Source organism: Apaloderma vittatum, unplaced genomic scaffold, assembly GCF_000703405.1.
Source record: "Apaloderma vittatum isolate BGI_N311 unplaced genomic scaffold, ASM70340v1 scaffold6235, whole genome shotgun sequence".
NCBI classification, from domain to species: Eukaryota; Metazoa; Chordata; class Aves; order Trogoniformes; family Trogonidae; genus Apaloderma; species Apaloderma vittatum.
In genome coordinates, this window is record NW_009717559.1 from 79642 (window position 1) to 105746 (window position 26105).

Here is a 26105-nt window from a genome sequence, read left to right on the forward strand (position 1 = left end):
CATCTTGCCTGCCAGTGCTGTGACATTGCTCTGTTAAATATTCATCTTCCAGTGAGCTGGGCAAAGGCAGCTCCCCACTATGCATCACCTTATTTAATCCCCTCTGGTTTGCTTCAGATGTTAACACATTACCTAATCAGCACTTCTGCAGCAGGACTTCTCAGTGAGATCTTCTAGCAGAATGAATAGGTCCTATCTATAGTTCCATGTTGAAACTCCAGCCCAGTGCAGAGCTCAGGGGAAGACTCAGACTGGTACCATGCCTTTTGAACTTCATGCTGCAGAAACCTGCCCCAACAGCAAACCAGGTGAGGATTCGGGTATATCAAGATGTGACAAGAATGATGTGATTTGACCCAAGGTGTATGCACTAATGATTCACATTAATGAGTTACTACATATCTCCTGGTACTTCTCACTGTCCTAGGGATGTTTACGTTGCTGTCCTGGCTGCTTTCCATCCTGGCTTAACAGCATCCCGCCAGGGACTGTAAATTGTGCCCTTGCACAGCCCTGCCTGTTTCTATGGTATACACTATGTGACATCTCCTGACTTACGCTGTTTTTAGAGCTGAGCCTTATTTCACATTCCAAAGTCATGCAGACGTATCCTCTTAACCTCCTCGGCAATAATTCCTGCAAATGAGAGCCTCCTCACAGAGAGATACTCAATATTTTCTAGCACATTAATCAAATAACCATCCAGTTGTTGCCTTATGTGTTGGAAGTGGACATGTTGTCAAATAAGATGATTTTATAGATTATCCTTTGTACTTCCCAGATGGGGAATTTAGCAACATCATGTGCACAGTCCTTTAGGAGAAGATCGATGTCTATTCATTTCATCTTCTGTTGCTTACTCAGGGAAATCTCATACTTAATGTTGCTCCCCAGAGGAGCTTTGCCATCCCTAACTTTTCAATCCATTGGTTGTTTTAAGTGCATGTTGAAAGGAGAGCTGGAACGACCATCATCTGAGGGTTGTTGGTGGCAGCTTGCAATGACCCCAGAGAAAAAGAAGCAAGTGAGCAGCTGCCCTGACTTCTGCAAGGCCAGGCATTCCCCAGGAACGCTGGCTCTCAGCTTGCCTTGTGTGTCACAGCCCAAGCCCAAATCATTGCCCAGTCTGCTGAAAACACCACTGAGGCCTGAATTCAAGAGCTTCTTCTCTCAACGTATGCATGTAGGGGTTGAACTGGGAGTATGCCATGGCTTGGTGATGGTGGTGAGGCTTTGTGGTTTGCACAGTGACTCCTCGCTACCAGGAGAGATTTTTGGATGGCCTACGTTCTCCATTGTCAAGCTGTCTCAGGTATGCCTTGGCCACAATCAAGATGTCGGAGAGAAAGGGGAAGGCTAGAAAGGTTCCTTCTTTTCCCTAATACAGAGTGACCAAGAGGCTGGGGAAGAAAAGCCACACAGCTGAGCAAGGTGGGCTTCAGATCCCTCCCTTCCCATCGATAAACATGCCCATCAGGGCTGCTGTGCTGACAACCCCTCTTGGGCCTGCCCCTGCTTTCATTCATTTCAAGAAGCTGTCAGGATGTTCTTGCAGCAAAATGTTCCAAAGCCGCTTGCTCCCGCGCACTCTCTGCCTCTCGGTGTCATCCTGTCACATCTCTCACGTTAACGTGATGTCTTCCTGGGGCGGTGTTACGCTCCAGCTTTCTCCCCATCCATCTCCTCTGCTCCTCTCATGCCTTCCGAGGAGGTAGCTCTCAGTGTGGCTGCAGGTGAGAGATGAGATTGTGCAGGAGCAATCTGTGTTTTGGCCTCCAGATGATTTATGACAGCTCAGAATGCAGCTGTAGTTATGGTTGCTTTCATAGCCCTGGAGAGAAGCGAGATGCTCACAGTAGCCAGGGAAGCTGCAGAGCTGGAAAGGGCAGTCCCTACCAGCCATGGTGGGCTGGGAGGGGTGACCTGATGAGCCAAACAACCACCCTCCATCAGCGCCAACCTTTCTGCTGTGACAGTCACCAGAGCAGCCAGCCAAGCTGTGAGAGAAGCTGTGGGAAGTAAGCCCAGTCCCACATCCCCATCCTTACAGGCTGCAGAGAGACCCAGGAGTGGGGATGCCACCACCAAATCCCAGAAAAAGGTTAGCCACTCCCTGTTACGTGGTCCCACCTCCTTCTGTGAATGCACAGTCCTTGGCAAACCTCTGCCAGGCTCCTTTTCTCCTTGCACAGGGGAAGGTCTGGCAAGGGGCTGACTCTGGAGCAAGAGTGGGCAGTGGCTGTGGTTTGGCTGGAGCCTTTCATCCTACCCCACCACTGGTGGTCATAGGATCTCCCTGCCAGACAACCCCCACCTCTGTGCTCCTGCTCTGGGTCTCCAAAGCTGTCACGGTGAGGTAGAGCTGGTCACTGGCCACCTCTCAGCAATCAGGCACCTCCTCTTCTTCTGGGATTCGGTCAGATTGGGTGATGTGTGCAAGGACCCACTTTTGTCTGTGTAGGGCACCTGTGACTTTGGTCTGGGGACTTTCTGCCCCTCACCTAGTGTTCCAGAGCCTGGTAGAAGTTTCCTTTCTCCCTACGGCTCATAGCAAAGGAGGAAACCAATGGTAACTGGATTGGTCACCAGATTCAGATTCCCACCTTGAATGTGTGGTAACAGTCCAGTTTGCAGCAGAACTGAGCTGGTCTAGGAGTCCGGAGGGTTTGCTGGTCTAGTTTCCTGACCCAAGGGGACTTACTTTTGCAAAGCCAACATTTTACCCTGCAGTACTCTCTAGATCCCCACCATGATTTTTTTCTCAACTTTTTTTTTTAACATTGAAAAAAAGACTAAGAAAATCTCACCACTGTGGGACTACTTAGTAGGCTGTATAGAGCAATCTGTACTTAACAAAACATGCACATTGTGAGTCAGTATTCCTCCAGTCCACAGCTTTTAGTGTTCATCGTGCAGATGAGGTGCTCACCTACAATCAGGCTTTCCTTACACTCTGCGTGCAGCCGGGAGATCATCTGTGGGGCATGGGTCCTCATTAAACGAGCATTTCTCCTCCACTCCACTGCATACTTACATCATTTGTGAGGACAGGAGAGCCACCTTATTAAAAACAAAAAGAAAAAAAAAGAAGAAGAGGAAGAAGGAAAGCAAGAAGGAGACAAAAGAAAGTTGCTATTTTAAAGCAAACTCAAATGATGTTCATGCATAATATTCATTGCATAAAGCCTTAGAATAGCTTTGTTGCAATAGCTAAGCTGGCCCTGGGGAAACAGGGTCTGTGGGTTTGGGATTTTTTTCAAATTTTTGCAGACAAGCACTACTGAATAATTTGGAGCTCCTAGAATGGAAAAGCCATAAGCCATGGTAATTATAAGTAGGATTTTAAAAAGCAACCCACGTTTGGGAAGCACTGGCTGCTTTTGAAAATCCCACCTTCTGTTTTGTAGTGTATGAGCAAGGAAAAGATCAGAGCTGCGAATCAGCTGTAGGTTTAGCTCAGCAGATTGATCAAGCTTTGCAAAGTATCAGGAGTCCAGGCAACATCTGGTTCAAAAGCCAAATTCAGTCAACTTCTCCAATGAAAATGCAACAAAATCATCATGATGAAGTCTTAGCAGAGCACCAGCATTTACACCAGAGATGTTTCATTTGAAATCCTACATCCTTCAGGCTGCATTAGTGGGGATCGAAAGGGTCTAGAGAAGGAAAAGGAGGTTTGTTGGCATTAGCGTAGGATGTGGGTAGAGTGAACACTGGCAAAAATAAAGCTGATTTTGCTGAGGAAGAATTAGAGGTGCTTTTTCTTGCATATTATTGCACTGATGGATATAGCAGAGGTTATTCAAACTCTTGCTCCTGTCCCATATACCATCATTTGGAAAACAGGGTTTGGAACCAAGACCAAAACAGCACAGGGAATGGGAATTTCCCTCTCTCTCATGGATGCTGTCAGAGCTGGAGGTTTGCAGGGGCTTGTGTGTGTGTGAGGGTGTGTGTGTGCAGGGTGGGTGTCAAGGTGAGGGAAGCTGATTTTTCTGCTGGCCAGACTCCAGTGCCTACACGCTGAGCCATGAGCCACCGTGCTGGCAGCTCCAGAGACTCTCGCCCTTTTGCTGGGGGGTCAGAAGTAATTTTGTCTAACTGTGCTTTGCCTGCCATTGTGCCTTTGGGTTAAACAGAAAATTGTCCAGCGTCACTTGTAGGAGTGGGGCTTTAGCCTTTCTCGAGGGCCACGTTGAGCTTGTTCAGTGGGTGAGAAAACTTTGACTCTCTAATGTCCCCATTCAACTCCTTCCTGCCTCCACCTTTGCTTCTCTGTTCCCTTCTCCCCTGTATGACCCTTATTATTTTTCCGTCCACAGCAAAACAGTTCACATCAAGGTAATTGATGATGAGGAGTATGAAAAAACCAAGAATTTCTTCATTGAGCTGATGAGCCCCCGCATGGTGGATATGAGTTTACAGAAAGGTGTAGTACTGGCCCTGCAGACTAACATTAACGTTCTTCTTTCCTCTTCTCTTCCATCTCCTTCCTCCTTTTCTCCTCCTCCTCTTCTTCTGATATCTCTCTGCCTCCAGCCGCTCTGCCCTAAACACTGCTGTGCGCACACACCGTGTCACATGGTACCGGTGGGGTGGGGAGTGATGCTGGGACTGAGGAGAGGCATCTCCTGCTGATGGAGAGCAGTCCTTCTCGTCCATCTTTCTGCAGCAGCTTGAGAGGGACCTTCTGCCATCCGCACTGCAGGGTCCAAGCAAATTTTGTAGCATCAACAGGAAGATGCTGGCTAGAAACACATCCAGCATCCCAGGAGATCATTGGTCAGCCCTGATCCTACGGGGTGTCCTAGTCAGACCTCTGTTAGAAAAAGTCAGGAGTCACGGCCTGGCAGAGAAGCAGCTCCTATAGCTTTTGAGAAGGACTCGGCACAGGCTCCGTTGCTGTGCAGCAGCCCTGGGAGCGGGAGATGAGAGCAGGGAGGAGCTCTGATGCTTTGCTTTGGTTCCTCTGGGGGCTCATGGCAGCTGTGTGCAGTGCAGGGGTGCTGGAGGGAGCCAGGCAAGCTGGCAGCAGGGACAAGGGGCCAGCCCTGCTCCAGCACCCCACGGTATTTCCATTTGAGCTTCAGAGGCATTTCAGTCCTGTTGTGTCTGTCCTGAGGTCCCAGGAAAGCTCTTAGCTCCCAAGGAAAGCTGCATTCTTGCTCGAAGAGAACAGATCAGGGAGAAAAGATAGACACTATTGAGGAGAAAAGCAGGAAGATGTGCCATTTTAAAAATGGGAATTAGAACTATCAGCCTCCTTTGCCTGCTGGCAGAGACCCACCTCAACCCATCAGAGAACACATCTGTGAGTGCCCATCTCTCTCTTTTCTCCTCAGGCTCCCAGCTCAGAGTCCCTGTAGATATATTATTGATTGTGAGGGTAGCAGAAGCAATTGATCTTCTAGCAGTGGGTACTCCAGTGTGGTCCCCAGTGATTTCCAGGCTGCTGATACCCTTTCTATTACCATGTGACACTGAAAAAGATGCGCTGCAGAAGTCGCCTTCCACTAACCATCAGCAAGGTCCTCCTCCTTTCCCTCCCTCCTCACTCCCTTACCAGCTCCCTCTCCCCCTCTAACACCTTCCCGCTCCCCAAAGAGCAGCTGTGATGGATGCCCCGTGTCCGCAGGCAGGCTGACCTGCACCGTCCTGGCGGGGAAGGGGCTGCGTGCCGGGACCCCCCCACCTCTGCCGCCGCCGCTGCTGCCACCTCTCCTCCAGCCAGCCGACCCGCTGTACACAGTTGTCTCTCTTGTTGTCCCTACAGGAAGACCGTAAGGGTTAAGATAGTAGATGAGGAGGAATACGAAAGGCAGGAGAATTTCTTCATTGCCCTTGGTGAACCGAAATGGATGGAACGAGGAATATCAGGTGTGAGATCCTTTATGAAAAAAAAAATGAAAAAAAGAAAAAAAAAAACCCCAGCAGAATCAAGTCTCCAAACCCCAAATCCAGAATATGTAACCCTCTTTCTCCTCCTTCCTCTCCCTCCTTTTCACCTCCTCCTGTAGATGGATCAACTTTTACTCTCTGCCCTCCTGTATTCTCACTCTCACCCTGTCATCTCTGCCTTTTAGAGCCCAGCTTACTTCTGATCCTCCTTTTGTGCAATGCTTGAGCCTTGGAGGCTGTATTATTTTGACTGGGTTTCCTTGTCTCAGTCTGTTTTGTTTTGTTCTGAGCACACTTTTGCTGTTCTCCCCTCTCCTGCTCCTTTGCCAGGATCTCAGGGGAAGTGAAAGGCAAGAGAAGGGCAATGCATGGCTGCCCCTTTGGCTCCGCCCGTACACCCCCCTGTCCTTCCCTCTGTTGTTGCCTGCCGGTGACATTGCCTTGGTGCTCTTGGGTCCCAATGAGGTGCAGTGAAAATCCTATGGGAGAAGAGGGAAGGTGCAAGGTATCTCATTTTGATTTTTTTTTTTAATGGTTCTCCATGTCTTTCATCTGAAAACACCCTTAATGTGTTGCTAACAGTTGCAGTCTGTCATGCAGAAGGTGTAGAGCTCTACTGAGGTCCTGTTTTATCAGCAAGGAGACCCAGGATCTCCCAGCTGGGCAGGATTACAGTGGGAATAAGCTCTGACTTACAATTGTGCCTTACCTACCTATATCTTTGTCCTTGACCTCTACGTATCTGACCTCTTTCTCACTGAGTGAGTTTTGCCATTGGTCTCACCAGCTTCGGGGTGGCCCAGAAAGGCCAAGCTTTGAGCAGAAGCACTTTACAAAAGGGAATTCAAATTCACCTTCTGGATGGCTGATACAGAGTAGAGACAGACGTGTGTGCCCATGGGCTTGTTTCTGCTCCCATGTAAAATGTAAACCTGAAAACAATTCATAGTTTAATGCTGTTAGATGACCTCCTGCAGCCCATGAGCCATGAGGGACATTAGGTTTCACTGGATGTTGAGCACAGGCTCTCAGGGTTCACCAGAGTCCAGCTTGAGCAGAAGCAGTGACCAACCTGCAATATCCAATGGGTCTGTGTCCCAGCAGTTAATTGCCCTCCAGGGTAAAGATGCGTGCACAGCTTCTAGGCAAAAGTCTGGTGTCAGCTTGTATCTTCCTACTGGTTATATAAGAACACTAGCTATTTTCCTACTTTTCTCTGTCACATGAAAGAACTATATAGCGTGCCATGGCTTCTGTGTATGTACCTATCTTATGTTCAGATTTCTTCTTTGAGGAGATTAAGCACTTTGAATCGGTGCCAGCAAAGTGTTCAGCCCTAGATCAAAGTCTTCAGCCTCAGAATGACCCCGGGGTCTTCTTTCTGCATATTCTCTTCCCTGTCCCTGGGGCTACCACCGTGATCTCAGCAGGTACGGGAGGAAAATCCCCTGCATCTGCCTTGTTCCTGCTTATGCACTTGGTATGTTGGGGCATCACACTGAAGTTTCTGCTCAGTTGGCTGCTCTCTGCGAGCTCTGCATCCTTTTCCAAACCAATGAGTTTCAGGATGCAGAGCCAGGATCTGGCTGTTTTGGTGAAGTCCTGCATTTCTTTTACCCTTGTGTAAGCCACTTCGCATATGGCTGAATAAAACCACATAGCTGAAAAAAGTCTAGATAGCCCCTAAGGTGGTTCAGTTGTAAAATGTCCTTGTGGCCATTAGGATGGCCATGCCGGTTTGCTGTGCTCTGTGTGTGTTTCTCATTTACACCAGTGTCAGACGGAGTCAGTGGGAATGTCTAATTTTCAGCGGGCAGAAGGGAGATCAGAGCTGGATAAAACAATCTGCAGAGCCGGCAAGCCAGCCGCATCCCTCACCAGAGACAAGGATGCACCCTCGGACAACCATCTTTTCCTGGAGGAACTCAAGGACCATGTCGAGGAGGAGACGAGGAGCCCTTGTTGGCCTCGTTAGAGAAAAGTCAGAGTGAGAGCATCGTGGTTTTACAATCAAAGGGGCAGGAGATTAAAATGCATTTGTAAATGTTGCTGGCACAAGGTGGCACAGTCGCTACACTAATTCCAGGGCATCTGGAAAGATCCGCAGCTCCACAGCGCTGCACGCCCTGGCGTGTCCTCCGACAATCCTACCTTGTGCCTGGGTTGAAGAAAAAGGAGCTGCGTGAGGCTTTCTCCGTGCAAGGCATTGGGAATGACAGACAGCAGATGCTGTCTCCAGCAGCTCCACAGGGCCAGCTCCCAGTGGGGAAGAGGCAGCCCGTGACCTGCCAAACAGCCTCAAGAAGGGATGCTCACGGTGCCTCCTGCATGTGTACTCCTGTCGCCACAGATGGGGGGAAAATCCCAAGCTAGTGCCACCTAACTGGGACCTGCCGGTGATGGATGGGCCCCCACGCAACTCACACGGGCAAAGCACAGCCTCAGCTTCTTCTGGGAGCTTCAGACCAGGTTGCTTTTGATGAAGAGCCTCTTCGGGCCAAGGGCCTCCGCTTGCCTCAGGACCTCCCCATGCAGAGGGTAGCTGCTAGCTTACCTTAAGGACACAAGCTCGGTAGCAGTGATGAAATATGATGCCCTCAAAGCAAGACAGAGCTGACGGTAGGGATGGGTATATGTGTGCTTCTCAAACCAGCTCAAGGCAGAGTTCAGACGGTTTATTTTGGGATGCAGAACTTGTTTCGGACGCCCATGCTGTTCAAATCCAGTGTGCTGTCCCTGAAGGTACCCACACTGCTCTAGGCTGTGGTGGCAGTGGCTTCTGATAGATACGTGGTGGAGAAGGAGAGCAGGTGGGAGCGGGCTTTCCTACCGTACGGTGGATTGGCGTTACTGGCTGTGCTTTCCCATACATGTGACAATACGAGGCCATCACATCCAGTCAAGGGAACATCTCCTTGGCCCTGATCAGAGCTGTGGGGCACAGGGATGTATCTTCAGGAGGGCTGATAAATTCATCCCATTACTCTTGTTGTTTGCACCTGCTAGCACCTTGCCAGAGGAAAAAACATCTCTGGTGGCCCAAACATGGATTCCTGTTCTCAGGTTGCTCAGGGCTTGCACAACATGTGACAGCCACTGATACAGCCTTTTGACTGAAACATATTGCAGCATCTGCAGATGCTACTCCTCACTGTTCAGCCCCAGTTACATCAGTGCTGCTTTGAGCCTTGGGGCACTCAGTTGTTAACCCTTGCTATAAGGAGAGCCGACCACCTACTCTCGTTACATAAATGCCGCACTAGCGTACCAAACTTTGTCTTGCAGCTTGCTTACTCTCCCGCAAATTGCTTTCTGCAGCTGGAGATTTTCAAAGCCTTTCCGATCATCCAAACAAATCCCATCAAGTTACACTTTAACAGCTCTTTTTGTTGATGTGCCCCAATAATTCAAAAGGGTGAGAATAGACCTGAGATGGGTATCTTGCCAGCTTGGTCTCTGATGAAGACTGATGCTGACTCAGTAGTGGCATACTGGATGTAAAGAGAACTGGCAAAGATGGTGCTTGCTGCAAACTCATTGTATCAAAATGAATGAGTAAAAAGAAAAAAAAAACAAAGAAATCAGAGAACTCACATTCTTTACTTGGCAAAGATAGTAAATGTTGCTTTTCTCTATCCTTCTGGCAGTATCACAGGTTTCCTGATTTATTTTTATCTTCTCCATTTCTAAAAAGTTAATCCTTCTTGTCTCACCTTTACTCCGTATGTGTGGTCATGTAAACTGAATCCCCATCTACAGAGCGCTGCAGGGCTCTCAAACCTCCCAGCCTCCCTGCAGCCACCTTTCTGACCATCCTTTTTTCAGCACCTTTTAAAAGTGTTCCTACAGTGAAACAAGTCTTTTCCTTTATGACAAGCTGCTGTCTGTTGGTTTGACTCTTGCTCTTGTGGCAGCTCTGGTATTGCGGCAGCTTGCAACTTGGAACAAGCATTTTGCGCTGCTGTCAGCCCAGCAGGATTTTGGAGAAATACTTTCTTCACACAACAGCTTTCACGCTTTTTCTGCAGTCCTGAATTACAGGGGAAAAACTTGGATAAGTTCGATCTTCTGCTTAAATTGTGGTTAACCTTAGCGTTGGCAAGTGAGGCTACTTTGGAAGATTTCACTTGATCACAGACAATGGTGAAAGTAGCATTTGGAAAATTATGTTTCATGAGGATAATTGGGAGTCTGCTCATGAGAATTCAGCTTGTGGCACAGTGGTGGAAGATTCCACCGTGGGGCTGATGTGTGAAGGCTGAGTCTTGAGTTACACTTTGTAAAAGGAACCAACATCCTTCATGCAAAATTTTGCTTCAGAAAGCATGTCTCTCACAAGGTACAACTTTGCTGGAAACAGGAGCACAGATGGCTGGCAAGCACTAATAAACAGCTTGCTGGCGTGACCTGGCTTGGGAAGATTTTGTCTGAAGTCCTTTCAGCCCTCCCAGCAGAGAGCCAACTGGGGTGGACAAATCTCATAACATATTTCCTTTTAATCAAGTGTCAGCACCCCTGATGGGAAAGCCTCCCTCCTGGAGGGAGGATGTGGCTAGGAGTCACGGAGTAAAGATTCAACTGTGAAGGAAGAAGGATTCCTTGCTTGGATTGAGCCAGCAAGTTCTCTATATCAAAACATTGATGGAATTATGTGACTCAATACAAAGGTCTGTGCCTGGATAAGATAAGCTACATCAATACATGAGCATGTGTGCTGCAGTTTTCTGAAGTGTCGGCAGATGCTGAGAAACTCCTTCTTCCATCAGCTGCTGATGAGAATAGCAAAGAAACGTTAGATTGCTGTTACCTCTTCCCCGAAGGTTTAATAATCTGCTTGCAGCCATGCAATTAAGCTGAACACTGCTGATTCTCCTGATGGAGAGGAGTGTCTTGGAGTCTGCAAGAGCTTTGCTATTGACTTCAGTAATAACAGCATTCAGGTTAATGCTGCAAAATCTCTGCCTTGTTCAGCCTGTAAAAAAAAACACCAAAAAACCTGTGTTTATAGCTCTTCACAGTCTGTTAGGGAAACAGTTTGCTCACTTTGGTGGCAGCAGAACCTGTGGACAGTTGTGTGTAGAAGATGAGGAGTCCTTACCTCCGTTTGAGGAGCTGAACCTGTGGTTTGCTTGGTCACTGAGCTCTTCTGTGTGCACGTCAGGGTGTGGGCAGCATGTCCTCCTTGCCTTTGGCTTCCTGTGTGACTGAGGATCTCCTCAAAATCCACCCTCCTCTCCCTGATTTCAGCTCACTCTCTAAATCCTGGGCCTTTAACAAGGATTCTCTTACCTACACAGTGGCTTCCAGAAGTCTTTAGGGATGTTGATTAGAAAAGATTTATGTTAATGAAGAATGAGCCCAAGAATAAAGCACGCAGTGTGGTCAAATCTCTCTGCGAGGTAAACAGTAGAAAAAGGTATTTTGCTGCTTAGAAAAAGGCTGGGACATATATTTAGCACACTGAGTTGCTGCAAACTGCAGGATTGCCCAGTTGCTGCTCTGCTCCAATCCCAAGCCTGATTCTTCTTGGTTTAAACTTCTTTGGCTTTGGTAGAGGTAAAGCAGAAGGGAATTGAATTCCTGATCTGTAACCCAGATCAATACACATTTCACAGCAGGATTTTGACCTAAAAGTACAATGAAAACATGCAGATGAAATAATTTATTAGTAAATAGCTTTTTGGCAGCTAAATTCAGGTCTAAATTGTCCGGTTTGAGGGGCAGCAGGGGAAGCAGAGTTCACGTGCACAATTTTGATTTTGCCTTGTAAAAAACAGACCTGCAGAGCAGAGAAATCCCAGTAAAAAGAGGAACTGGGATGCAGAGCTGAAGGCTTTGGGTCTCCTGAGAAAGAGTCAGCATCACCTACCTCATCTGCGAGCACGTGTGTTTGTCTGCATTCATGCCATGCAAGGGTTAGGTTGGGGGTGATTGGGACTGCTATTTCGGATTTGACTGCGGAGCTAATTTTAGCAGTTCCCTGTAAGAATACTTGTGTCAAGCCTCTGAGACTACCTGAGATGCCAACAGCAGCGAGGTGGCCTGGCTTGGCCGCACGAGGAGCGCGATGCGCGGAGCAGGAGTGCCGGAGCGTTGAGAGGTACCCTGGGGAGGGCCAAAGGGAGGCAGCCTGGGCTGGGGGCAGCAGGGGGAGGCTTGTGGGAAGGGAGCAGCATGGGGGCCATCAGCGTGGCTGGTACAGGTACAGCATCCCCAGATGGACTGTCAGGAAACATTACAGGTCAGGGCTAAGGGCACATTAGCAGATGCGTGTGCAGGAAGGAAGCTTTGGTCCGTGAAATCATTTTCTTGCTTCCATGCACAGCATTCACTCAGAAATATAAAGATAAAATAATCCCTTGGCTTTCTGTGTGCTGTATTCTTGATGTTTCATTCATAGCTTTATAGGCTTCTTCAAATATTCATGTATCATGTCGTAAGTGAAAGGGAGAAAAATAGTTCTTCTGGAGACTCAAAAGCAAATGGGGAAAAAAATGAACTCAAATCCCAGAGCACTGGAATAACAATTTTAAAAAACATGAGGAACCAATGATTTCTTTTTTAATAACCACAGCAGCTTAGAGGCCCAGTAATATTTCATTATATTAAATTTGAACACTGAATCGACCCATTGTAATAATGCTTGTAATTGCAAAAGGCAAATTAAATTTCTGGAGAGCCAGAAGACCGTGGAATAGTAAGGAGGCCAGAGGGTAGCATGGAGCTGCAGCAGGATGGAGCTACAAGGAGACTCAAGATTCATGCTGCCAGGGACAGTGACAAAGCCTTGTATTGAAGATTTCCGGGCAGAGCTGTGTGGAGGACAAGATGTGGTGTGGGCAGAGCAAACATCCCATTGCTTCTTGTGGCTCTTTGACGCTGAATGTGCTGCAGAACATATTCACAAATGGATCCCCAAAAAAAGATTTGACTCTCAGAAGGAATAGAGCCTGAAAGATGCAGGTGCTCAGCAAGGAGCCTCTTCATTGCCCCTTCCAATTTCACTGTACCTCTGCCTGCCCACACGGACAAGGGAGATCGTCTGGAGTGCCCATAGTGTTCCAGGCTGGGGAGATGGATAGGTGGATGAAGGCCTTGACTGGAACGATGCCTTTGCACAGGCTGTTGGGAAAGTGGTGCCCGTGGATGCTCCCTGACATCGGGGACGTGACTGGCAGCCATGGACTCAGGATTACTTTCCCCAGCTCTGCACTGGATGACCTTTTAACGAATCACTTGGGAAATCACTTTCAAACAGCACAGATACATTTAGGAGCACCTGTATGAAAGTGCCTGCTTTTCAGAGGCCTGAAACCAGCAAGTTTGAGTAAATTAACACTTTTGGACTTGAGCCCACTTCTGTGTTTGCAAAGTATGTTCCCTTTAGCCTCTCTTTGCTTGCTTCACCATCTGTCAAATGGGGCTGTTGATACTGACTCAGTCTCTGTACTGAGTTTTAGGCTTCTGAGACTAAAAGTGGATGATAATAAGTTTTAGTAATTCCAATGCTGTCATCACATGCAACCAAATTTTGGGAACTGGTTTGCTGTTTGAAGGACAGGTGGAAGTCAAAGCTAAGGTGCAGAGCTGGTGCTTGGCCACTGTGAAAGAGGATTTGGGGTTTTTTTTCTGTATGGACTCTCTTGTAGTCAGTTTGAAAATTGGATGCAGGCTGTGGCTATATGTGCAAGTAACACCTAGAAGGGATCCAGCCAGATCTTTCTTTGTAACAACTGTGGGAAAATCAAGGTAGGGGAGAGCCAGGAGTTGCCTGACCCCCTGGGAGTGGTAGCTATGGGGGGTGGGATAGGTGTAGGCGAGCCAGGGCATCCTGGGGATGGCACAGGGCCTTGTTACCCCCTGTCTTGTTTCACACCGGAGGCCAGCACCCATTTTATCAACACCTCCTTCTGACAATGCTCTTCTCAGTGAGCTGCCCATCACCCGTGGCCACCTTCTCTTCTTGGCCACCCACGGGTTTACCGGCACTCCCCCATCCCTTTTCCCTTTCCCTCCTCGCTACTTCCCACCTGCATCCCACCCCTCTGCCTTTGCTTGAGGGTGCGTGACTTTGGGAAGCCATCACCCCGGTGCTTGCCAGCATCCTCTCCATCTCTCTGCCTCAGAGTCTGCTGCCCAGCATGTGACCCTGGTGAGCTCGCATGCTGCCTTGCGCCACGTGCATCGCTCACTGACAGCCGATATCTGCAAAACAGCTATTCCCCCTTTGGTATTAACTTTTTCCCTCTTTTCTTCTCTCTCCCTGTCTTTCTTTCCCCACAGCCCTGCTGCTCACCCAAGGTAAGTGCTTTTCCTCCTTTCCTCTGCCTGCTCTGGCTCTGTTTTCATCCCCTTTGGTCAGCACCCCTGCATTTGTTTTTGCTATGTTGCAGACAAGCCCAGCTCACAGTGTCTATATCCAGCAGGAGATAGTTAAGAGCAATGCGTTCAGAACATGACTGTGATTGATTGACATCTAAGAGCCTTCCTCATATTCCAGATTTTTCCCTGGGATTTTGCAAAATGATCCAGCCAGAGTTGCAAAGCAGAACATGCAGCTCTGACTGGTCCAGGGCTGTGATGTGACGCTCTCTTTGAGCATCTCTGGAGCGTGGATTGTGGTGATGCACCGGGGAGCACTGGGCTTTTCTGCAGGGCAGGGCGGCACTCCTGGGCCATGAAATGGTGTTTCCTGGGCCATGGGATGGCATTACCCTGGGTGGGAGAGGGTGCAGGGCTACTCCAGTGTCCCCTTGCTGTGCAGGATCTGGCTGCACGAGACTCCCTCAGTGCAGGCACTTGGGTGTTCTTCACCTCCTCTTCTGGGGGTTCCTGGGGGTGCCCTCAGCCTCAGGGTGGCACTGCCAGGGCATGATAAGCACCAGCATCGTTTCCCTCCTCACCCTCAGATCTGGCTCTATACTCTTCATCTCTTCTTCCTCTGGCAGGATTTTATGCATATTAATACTGAGCCCCCCCCACCCCCTCTTCCTCACTGGAAATCCGTGTTACGCTGGTCTCTTTTGATCCCTCTGCAGTGCGATGTACACCGCCTGTATTTTTCTTATTCCTTCAATCCTAGCTATGATTACAGTTGAATTTGCACTAAAGAAACATTTGTCAAAAGATAAGGGTGTGCACGCAGGGTGCAAAGAGGAGCTGGAGCCTGACAGATTTGCAAGCAGAGCTGAAAACCAAAGCGTGCATCATGCCTGAGCCGTGCTGCAAATCAAAGGAGGAGCATCTGCTGTGTGAGCTTCGGTCTCTGCTCCTTTCTGCAGAATGCCAAATCTGCTGTGCTGGGGATGGCCCGAGCCCTTCGGATATTGGGCTAATTGGGAAATTGCTAGTGTCAGGCAGAAGTCCCCAGCCCCCCAAATATCAGCTTAGGGAGTTTATGGAAAACTCCTCGGAGCGGTTTGAAGGTTTTCCTTTGTAACTTCTTCAGGTCCGGGAGGACTGGAAATAAGTTGAGCACAGCCTCCTCCCCAGTAATTTCATTGCTTTAATTCAGTAGCTGCCTAATTTGATCAGAACCCTGGGAACCAAATAATTTCTATTAAAATAGCATAACTTTCCTCCCTCTGTTGTGATCCAGCCTGATTGTTTTTGGCAGCCATTATCGGAGAACTTGGTCACCAGCTATGGAAAGTTGCTTTCCAGTTAATAGAGGAAAGCCTCCTCTCTGTCTGGGAGCCAGAATGGGGGGGATGTCCCTGGGGTCCCCCCCTTGCCAAACTGCCCTAGGGTGCACTCTGTGCTTACAGAGTGTGCTTGGCCCACAGTTTGAGCCGGTGGTCCTCAGTCCCCCCGTGTCCTTCAAGCCAGCGGCCAAGCAGAGCTCTACTCGACATGGAGACACGTGCTGGAGTGTCACTCAGCGACAATCACGGCTCATGAGCGGGGAGAGAAGTGATGTCCTCATTTAGTCTCTGCCATGTTAGATATAGATTACACAGATGTGCAGGATTCTTTGGGGGGAGTGGAACCCAAAAAATGCATTATTGAATGTTTTAGTGGAAGCTCTTGGTTCCTACTCCTTGTCCCCTTCCTCCCAGAGCAGCTAACAGAGCTTTTTTTGGGCAGTGCCCTTTTCCCTGGGATTGCATCCCTGGGATTGCTGGGAACCCTGGCTCTCCTCCCAGCCTGGGGTTGTGGCATGACCCCTGCTCACTGTGAATTGATAGAAATACTTAAGTAGTTAGCTTTTGAACACTGATACCAGATTTTTGAATTTGTATTATTTTTCTTGTTAGCCATTTGGTTGGATGTAAATGACTGTTTGCAGAAGCCCTGGGGTGCCCTGATGGGTGAGCCCAAATGGAAAAATACCTTTCTCATCCCATCAGCCCTTACCCTGGGAATAAAAGGGAGATCCTGGCTCTGTCTTCTCCAATCCGCCTTGCAGAACTCTGCCTGGCGAAACAGGATGGTGAATTTAACACAAGGCAAAGTAACTGGGCAGGGGAGAGCCTTTGGCACAGGTTCAGCTCAGCATTTGTTTCCTCCAGCTGGGCTCTCCGAGCCAGATTTGCAAGGCCGTGCAAAGTTTTTGACAGCCTTGCTTGGCCAAGTGTCCAGTGGCAGCTGTTGGGGCTGCAGAGGCCCACAGCAGCCTGGGGTGGATGTGGAGTGACTTGAGAGTCAAACCTATTGTGTGGGTTTTTTAACTCCTCTGATGCGTAACCTTTTGGTTTGGCACTGGCAATTATCTCTCCTTATGCTTTTTATAAAGGGAAGTGCTTGATACCAAAGTACGCAGCTACTCCAGTTGTCCCTGCTATTGCCAGCAGTGGATCAGCTGCTCTGGTGATGTTTCCAGTCTTTGCAAAATTTACTGAAAGCCTGAGTAGAGCCTTTGTTTGCAAGTTCTCGGGTTCCCTTTAAAGGGATGAGGAATTATCTAAATGGTAGACACTTCTTAGAGCCACAAAAATGATGAGGGGAGTAGGACATCTCCCTTATGAGGAAAGGCTGAAGGAGCTGGGTCTCTTTAGCTTGGAGAAGAGAAGGCTGAGGGGGTGACCTCATTTATGTTTATAACTAGGTAAAGGGTGAGTGTCAGGAGGACGGAGCCAGACTCTTCTCAGCGACGTCCAATGGCAGGACAAAGGGCAGTGGATACAAGCTGGATCATAGGAGGTTCCACAAAAATATTAGAAAAAGCTTTTTCTCTGTGCAGATGGCAGAGCACTGGCACAGGCTGCCCAGGGAGGTTGTGGAGTCTCCTTCCTTGGAGACATTCAAAACCCGCCTGGACGGGGTCCTGTGTGACCTACTGTAGGTGATCCTGCTTTGGCAGGGGGGCTGGACTAGATGATCTTTTGAGGTCCCTTCCAACACCTGACATTCTGTGAGTCTGTGATTCTGTGATTCTGTGATTCTTTACCCTTATTACCACATATTCACCCAGATCATAGAGAATATTTCTAAATATGTTTCTTTATTTATGCATTAGGACTCCTGTGTCCACTTTGCAGGGGGAAAGATGGGGGAGCAGGGACGCCAGTTGACTGGCCTGTCGGGGATGGTCGTGTCAACAGCAATCTCAAGGCAGAGCCAGCAGTGGAAAAATGCTCAGTTCCCAGTCCTGTGCCTTAGCCTCCCTCTCATGAATGTGCAGCATTTCCCAGTTAGCGTTAAGGATGTGAGGCCATGTATACGGGATGTATCATGCCTCAAAAATAGCTTGCGGGGCTAAGTAAGCAGATTCCTCCCTTTTTAGAAAGCAGCCCAGGCTGCCGGTGCTCATGCATGCATTTCAGTAAAGGGCATACCCATATGCTAACCTCAAAAGCCAGTGTCTTTTAGCCAGCAGTCTTCCCCAGTTGTGACTGACAGCTTGACAGGGCGCTGGAGAGAACTCATTCATGCCCACTGTTTACTTTGTTTAGCCAGGATTATATCTTATTGAGCTGTAACAACAACAACCAAAAAAAATCCCATTTTAATTGTCGTTTTAATTTCCTCCTAGCAGCACAGTCCCCAGAAGGACTGACCTTCGTGCAGATACATGCCCGTTCTAGAAATGGATGGAGATGAGATAGCTCGAGGGGTGTGAAATGGCCTTCACAGCAATCTTTCATGAATACGTTGCTGGGTTTAATCCAATTTACTCAGCAAGTAACAAGGAATATAAGTTGGTCTGTGGCTGTTTGGTAGTCTTGCAGCATTGCCTAGGTGATAGGTGTCTTCCCATTGCCTGTTTCAGCTCAAAAGGTGTGGTGACTAGACTATACTATGGAAATGGGCTTTATGCAACTGTGATTTCTGATGTGCCCAGGAGGCCACAAGCAGTGCAATGTCCAGTTCCCACATGGTGCTCCCAGTCTGAAGAACCAGGCAAGCATCCATGTAGTACCCTCCAGGAGCAACCCATGATGTGGGGATGCTGCTCAGTGCTCCCCTTTCCCGTGGAAGAAATAAGAGGAGGAGGGGATCTGCTTACAGTATTTTGAGCCTGAGAAGTGTCCTGACATGCAGGTCTGAAAGCTGCAGATGGATCTCAGGATGGCCCTGCAAGTATAAGTCGTTCTGGTGTGGGCTGAGAGAGCTGAGGAGTGAGCATGGCAGGGACATGCCTGCGACTGCAGACCACGGCAGTGGCAGGACCATAATGAGAAGATGCTGCCCCCGCCTCCTCTGCTCTACCTTTAAAGGTCTAAACTGACACTGAATGAGGCAGAATAAGTGAGAGCACAAAGTGGTTTAACCAAAAACGTCTCTGTGCTTCCTGCAAGCAGGGTGTCAGCTGTGGCTGTTGCTACAGCAAGGACAAAACAGACTTTGTTCTCATTCCTCCCACTCAGTCTTTGATCTCAACAGACCTGTTGTCTCCTCGTTTGTAGCATCTCCTCTCTAACCCGAGAGTAGCACACACCTATGTGCAAAAACAGTCAGGGTTTAGGGGACCCTTCTCTCTTCCCAGGAAGGAGGTGGAGCCCAGGAGGTCCTGGCAAGCTCCTGTTATTGCTGGGCATAGCCAGACCTTATCAGGCTTAATTGGAGTTGACAGTACGGAGTCCAGGGTGCAATCCGCATTGAAAAGTAGGTACTGATGCTGATACAAACAGAAATCAGGCTAGTTAATAATTAAGCTACAGCTTGGCAGCATTCACCTTGACAGACTTGACCTTCCAAATTAAGAAGCTGTGTCTCCGTGCCACCCCTTGTGTTTTATTTGTCGCAGCCCTTGGTAGTCCTATTTGCAGGCTCCCGCACTGGGATGATGTGCAACACACCTTGCTGATCCTCTGACCCTGTGTCCTGGAGGAGACCGCCAAGACCCCAGCCCTGCAGGAGCGGGGGACCAGCAGCTTCCCGTGGCTCCAAAGGCAGGCTTGTCTACCCTGCTGATGGCTGAAGAGCTTCTCTGAAAGGCAGGAGCATCAGGAGCATGTTCTGCCACTGGGGTGCTGCAAGTGTTTATTCCTTTTCGGCTGTTGGGGCTGGACACACAGGGTTCAACTCTGTTCTCAGCATCCCATCGGAACAGGTAGACCCAGCAGGTTCAGGTTGGGGTCTGGTGTTATTCAGAAGTTGGCACTGATTTCTGCTACAGAGTGCTCAATTGTTCTAAATGGAAGGTGAAGAGAAAAGGCCAACTCATGTAGGTGCTATGTATTGCCCTTTGGATGTGCTTTGCTCTGCTCCGTAAGTGTGTGGCAAGTACAGGCAAGATAAATGTCAATTGGGCTCCTAACTTGTCCTTCCTGCCACAAATGGCAGTGCCTTAACTTCAGAGGACAGCCAGCAGCCTGGTATTTGGCACCTATGGGTCACTTGCATGAGTGCACTGAGCAAGATCCAGCACAATATTGGCATGTGACTTTCAATCTGTGTTTGTTTCCTACGTTAGGGTAGAGGCTCAATGAAAATACAATGGCGTGTTAAATGTTTTCAGATGCACCTTTGAAGTTTGTTGGCTGTCAGTGCTTTGCTTTCCTGTTGCATACTCACAGATGTGACTGTTCTTTAATGAGGCATGAAGGAATTACCTCCTTTTTTTTCCCTATCTGCACACCTCCTCTATTAACATTTCTGCTAGGTAACCATTTGGATCTGCTGCCTATGCCTGTTCTCCTGCAGTTTGCTTGCAGCTGGCATTGAAAGACTTAGCCTGGCAGTGGTATTCATCAGCTGCCCCCATAGGACATCCTTGATGTGCCTTCTTGAACAACCATGTTTCTTCTCTCTGCGCCCCAGTTCACCCTATTCACTGCAGAGGAGCTGCCTGATGACAGCAAGGCCTCCATTATTCATGACTCGGTGGATGTGCTGTCAGCAGGCTGCAGGTGTCCATCGCTGGTCAGATTGTACCTTCAGCGCAAGTGGCCTACCTAGGTCTTGAAGGTGCCTCTGGTGGCACTTCTTCCACTGTCAAGGTGCCCTCTGAAATACCACGAGTCCCACAGCCCTTCAGTGCTGTGTTAAGCACCAGCACCTTCGCTTTGGTGGACTGCCTGGTCCCATGCTCATGCTGCATCCAGCCCGCAGGATGCCAGAGCAATCTATCCAATCTTGAGCATGGATGTGTCACTTGGTTTACTCTAAGAGCTGCCTGGCAGGTGACTGCCACAATCATCAAATCAGTAGATGATCTGCAAGTGGCTCGCAGAGATGACAAAGCCACCTGCTAGCAGCCTCTGGCCAGGGACAAAGGCTGCTCAGCAGCCTTGGACCTGGTGCACAGTGAGAAGAGACACAGGAGACCTTCCTTCTCAGAGGAGGGTTTCAGGTCTTGTGTGGTCCCACCTTGTACAGGTATGTAAACCAGCATGAGCAAGGCTCTGCATTCTGCAATCAGGCTGTGTTGGATACCGTTCCTTACAGGGAGGAGAAGGCTCTCTGCACTACCTGTGCTTACAGACCTGCCTGCAGCTCAGCCTTGCCTAGGTAGTTAATATCTGCATGAAGCTCTGTGTTTTCTTACTATGCCAAAGGCTTCTGTCAAATCAGTTAAAGTGGGGACTGAGGTTTCGTTTCGCCGTTTCTCCTGGAGTTGTTAAGCCGAGGAAATTCTCCCCAATATTCCCCATTTTCAGGGCAGCTCCTCTGAGTCCAGATGTTTGCTTTCTGCAGCCAGTGAGTGAGAGCCCAAGGGACCATGCTGCCAGCTGTGACCAAAGTTTTTCAGCTGTAGGTACTTCCCAGAGAAGGCTGTAGTGTCACCAAGTCTGGGCTTTGCAACCCTGCTGGGCTGTGCTTTTGCTGCTGGTCTTTGCCTACAGTTGCCCCTCCATTCCCTGGCATCCTGGATTGCCCCTCTTCTTCTCCAGGTGCTGTGCACCCCTGTCTCCATCATTTTTTTGTAAAATTCTGGGGATTCCCAAATCCAGAGTACACTGTCTTTGAGCTAGGCAGTAATGATTTTACTGTACATCATTGATTTCAAATGATGGATGCAGCTGTTTCTGCTTCTGTGATGGGTTATAATAATGTCACCTGCCATGGGAGTTATTATATATTTTATAAACTCTGCAGGTCTTGCAAGGCTTACAGTCTTTGCAATCAAGCTAGCTGGGTTTGATGAAGAGAAGGCAAGAGTTTATAATGAGATTTCACTGGGACTTTATAATTTCAATGTGATTTTTGGTGCGGAGTATGAGATCTGCTGGAGCCCACATGGGATTAATCACATCTGAGGCATTACCCAGGATATTTGTAAGCTCTGCAGGAAACCTTGGGTGACATCTGACCCACTGCTTAGCCAGAACAAGATTCTCTTTGTGATAGCCCTCACCAGGTTCTGCAGAGCTCCAGCTCCTGCTCCCAGCCTCAGCTAGGCCCTGTGCTACAGCTCCTTCACCCCGACTCAGGCACAGGAAAACCCACATTCTTTCCTGAGATGTCAAGGCTTTCCAGAGAGCCCATCAGCACATGCCGTCAGCACTTGGGGGTGTATGGGAGAGGAGACCTGAGTCAGGGACCAGGGAGAGTGCCGGGGCACCGTTCCTATGGTAGAATTGACCCTTCCTATCCGGGCAACCAGAACTTCCCTGGGCACTTCACAGGGTCTGCTGGGGCATCAGCAAGGTGAGCCCAGCACAGGGTCATCTCAGCATGCTGCTGACCTGGAGTCCTGGTTCCTGCAGCAGGAACTAAACATCCAGTTATATGGAAAAAAAAAAAAACCTCACATACTTCCTGACTTACTTCTTCCTGTTCATTTTTCCGAACACTGGGAACGTATCCATGTGTGCATGTGTGGTTGTGACTGCGTGTGTTGGGGTGATAGATTAAGCACTGGGTGACACAGGGTAACAACAGTGATTTTCCAGTCAAAGGGGAATAAAAATACCCTGTCTCTTGTTCATTCAAACCAGGAAACACTGTAAGGATGATGGGAGGGAGCATATCATCCAAGAGTATCCTTGCAGGCTGAAGAAACGTTCGGTTTTGAATGTTAAGACCATGTAAAACCATGTTGTGTATGTTCTTGCTGACTAAATGATATCCAGAAATCTTGGTCCTTTGTTTCTGTGGACCAGCACCCCACCACTGCCCCCAAATTGCTGTGTGAGCTTAGCAAGCTGTGAAGGGGCTGTAGAAGCCCGTGCTCAGGCCCTGAAGACAAGCCCCCATGGTGCCCTGGTGCTCCAGGGCTGCTGTCTACAGCTTGGTGTTGATCTTGCTTTCACAGAGGTGGCTGAGAGGAAGCTGACGGTTGAAGAGGAGGAGGCCAAGAGGATTGCAGAGATGGGCAAACCGATACTTGGCGAGCATCCCAAACTAGAAGTCATCATTGAGGAGTCCTATGAGTTCAAGGTCAGTAGTTGTCCTAGGGGTCCTCCAGGAGGGGAAAGCCATCTGGCACTGAAGAGCAGCCATGGAGAGCAGGACTGAGAAGAGGAGGTGGCTGGATGTGCAGGAAAGGACTGCAAGACCAGCTTTGCCCGCTAGCAGATGGTTTAATTGCCGTGCATCTTTATTTCCACAACAGAGCACCGTGGACAAGCTGATAAAGAAGACAAACTTGGCTTTGGTTGTAGGGACACATTCCTGGAGGGACCAGTTCATGGAGGCCATTACCGTCAGTGCAGGTGAGGCAGACGTCAGAAAACCCACACCAACATCTGCAGGGTTCATGTAGTCTTTGGATGAGATCTGCCTGCTTGGTGATGCTCACTTCTTGCGTGCGTGGTGACCATTAGCAAAGCCAATCCAAAGAGCTCCTGCGCTCTCAATATACTGTACTTTTGCAGATGTATTAGCTGGGAGCCCAGGAGACCCATCTTTGGGTGTGGAGCCACCCAGGAGGTAAATTTTCAAAGACTTTATGTCTGCTGGCAGTGGTCTCATGAGCAGTGTGGGCTCCCAGTGTGCCCAGTGCTGTCCTGTTCAGGTAGAGGCTGCTGCAAGATGTCCCTTCTGCCACGGTGAGTAGAGTCTCTGGGCACAGGCAGGGTTACCACATGTGGACAGGAGATGCTGCCCCATGAGGCAGCAGCTGTTGGAGGAAAAGGCCCAGAGACCTGCCAGCTGTCTGAGAGAGCTCACTGCTTCCAGAGCCAGGCAGCTGTGGAGCACACATTTTAGGTAGGTCTATGCCATTAATGACACTCAGGCATCTTTTTGAGCCTTTCCCTGGTGGCTTGGCATAGTCCTCAAAGGGCTGTTTCCCACCCAGCCATAGTATAGGCACTTGGGTGGGAGCTGTGGCGAGTGCCCACAAGGACTTCTGATGTGAGAGATGCGAGGCATTCAGTTTTCTGCTTTCTAGCAACTAAGAGAAAGTGATTCTGTGAAAACAACAGTAGCTCCTTCTCTGGAGCAATGTTTTTCACCAGGCCTGCTTCTCTCTCCCTATGTCTCTCTCCTTCCCTGTGCTCCCCACCTGCTTTCTCTTTCTCCAATTTGTCCTGTATCTGCACAAAGCTCAGAAGTGCTTCCAGCCCTAGGGCTGACCTGGCCCACCAGACCAAGGAGGGGACCCCTCCAAGAGCCTGCAGTGCTGCTGCTGTCGTCCTCACACAGATGGGACATTTCTTGCTGCGGCACTGCTGGGTGACCAGCCTGTGCTCTGGAGCAGGAGGACCAGGAGGTCTTTTCAGTTTCCCAGTTCTATCACTTTCAGCTATTTTTTGCCCTAAAACATCACTTGCCTGTGTAACTTCATGGTGCCCCTCAACAATGATCTCCACAGGTTGACTACATCCTACATGACTGCCTGTGGGTGGGGATGGGGCTGTGTTGTGGCCAGCGTCATGCTGCCTTGTCCCAGGAGAGCAGCATCCCTGGAGCCCTAGGATGGGGGGAGGGCCAAGAATAGGCTGGAGCCCACCCTTATAATCTTGATGTGCCTCATCACGAGCACTGGACCTCTCCTTGCATGTTGTTTGCAGCGGGAGATGAGGATGAGGATGAGTCCGGTGAGGAGCGCCTGCCATCCTGCTTTGACTACGTGATGCACTTTCTGACCGTCTTCTGGAAGGTGCTGTTTGCCTGCGTGCCCCCCACTGAGTACTGCAACGGCTGGGCCTGTTTCATCGTCTCAATCCTCATCATCGGCATGCTCACAGCCGTCATCGGCGACCTCGCCTCCCACTTCGGCTGCACCATTGGCCTCAAGGACTCGGTGACTGCCGTCGTCTTTGTCGCCTTCGGCACTTCTGTACCAGGTGAGGTGACTGCAGGGAGGGGGTGGGAGAAAAGTCCCTGGGGGCTCTCCTTCCCCGAGGGAAGCAACTCTGCCATTGGATAGGGTTCAGACTGGGAAGGGGCTCCACAGATCCCTTGTCCCTAGGCAATGTATGCACTCCACTTGGTGTTAACACAGGCTCCCTAGACCCGTGGGAGGGGGAAGTGCACCAGGATAGGTCCATGTCCCAACCTGGTGGGTGCCACACCTGAGCCTCCCTTGTGCCCCAGATGTGAAGAGCTACCTGTTTCTCCTGTGGGACCCATGGTGATTTCTTCTCTTCTCCACCAACCCCAGACACGTTTGCCAGCAAAGCCGCAGCCATCCAGGATGTATACGCCGACGCTTCCATCAGCAACGTCACAGGCAGCAACGCTGTCAATGTCTTCCTGGGCATCGGGCTGGCTTGGTCAGTGGCAGCCATCTACTGGGCATCGCAGGGGCAGGAGTTCCAGGTGTCGGCGGGCACCCTGGCCTTCTCCGTTACCCTCTTCACCATCTTCGCCTTCATCTGCATCAGCGTCCTCCTCTACCGCCGGCGGCCCCACCTCGGTGGGGAGCTGGGTGGCCCCCGGGGCTGCAAACTGGCTACGACATTGCTCTTCGTCAGCCTCTGGCTGCTCTACATCCTCTTTGCCACCCTGGAGGCCTATTGCTACATCAAGGGGTTTTAGGAGGTGGAGGGAACCCCCCTTACTCCATTACCTCACTGGGCACCGGTCCTGGCAGCACGGTTTCACCGGAGGGGACGGCTGTCCCCTGCCCAAAAACGACTGAGCACCAAGAAGGGCAAAACTCTTCATCACAGAGTGACAAAAAAAACCAAACGCAGACAGGCAAAATCCTCCCTCCAAAAAAAAAAAAAAACCAAAAAAAAAAGACATGCAAAAGACAAGAAAGCAACAATGGCAAGTGTTGAAATAAAGCAAAACACAACAAACCCAGCCACTGACCCCATTTGATGATATTACGGTATTTCAGCCATCTCCAAAGGTCACCTCTCCTGCTGGGGCTTATGTCCTTTCCTCCCGAGCACTCCTCCACTGTAAGGAGATGTTCTCTTATTTTTACTGGTTGGGAACTGCAGAACTCTGATCAGGAATTTGTGGAGGTTTTTTCTTTTACTTCTTTTTTTTCTTTTCTTTCATTTTCTTGTTGCTTTTTAGTTTGTGGGGAGCACGCTGCTTGATTACTATTATTTTTTCTTTTTTTACTACTTAAACAGAAAAATGTTAAATATTTAAATTCTGAAGCTTCAAGCTGCCGTCAGTGCTGGAATTGAACGTGTATTTTCTGAAGCCACAAAAGACTGTGACACAGTCAAAGAACTTTTTCACTATTACCCGTTCCCTCCCCCGCCGCCTTCCATTTCTTTCTTTTTTAAGAACATCACAAGACTGATATATTTTTAATACAACCACAGACACACAGACACAGACACATACATTTAGTGACAAAGGCTGGAGCATGTAGCATCTCAATCACCTGCCTCGGCTAAGAAAAAACGGAGGAAAAAAAAATACCAACCCAACCCTCTAATATAACCCTTATCATGTATATTTTGACT

General features: G+C 49.2%; 1 protein-coding gene across 7 annotated transcripts in view; it reads left to right on the top strand.

The window, feature by feature from the left end:
- The window catches only part of SLC8A3 (solute carrier family 8 (sodium/calcium exchanger), member 3), an 86051-nt gene extending 60839 nt beyond the window's left edge, over positions 1-25212 (top strand). The window contains exons 2-7 of one of the 7 annotated variants that reach the window (XM_009869938.1): positions 4323-4429; positions 14182-14199; positions 22541-22665; positions 22841-22940; positions 24243-24518; positions 24836-25212. In XM_009869938.1, coding sequence (XP_009868240.1) covers positions 4323-4429; positions 14182-14199; positions 22541-22665; positions 22841-22940; positions 24243-24518; positions 24836-25212 — 1003 coding nt within the window. Of the gene's footprint in view, positions 1-4322; positions 4441-5773; positions 5878-14181; positions 14204-22540; positions 22666-22840; positions 22952-24242; positions 24519-24835 lie in introns of all 7 variants that reach the window. The other 6 variants (XM_009869942.1, XM_009869939.1, XM_009869940.1 and 3 more) reach the window with 6 other exon arrangements.
- Positions 25213-26105: the final 893 nt, after the last annotated feature.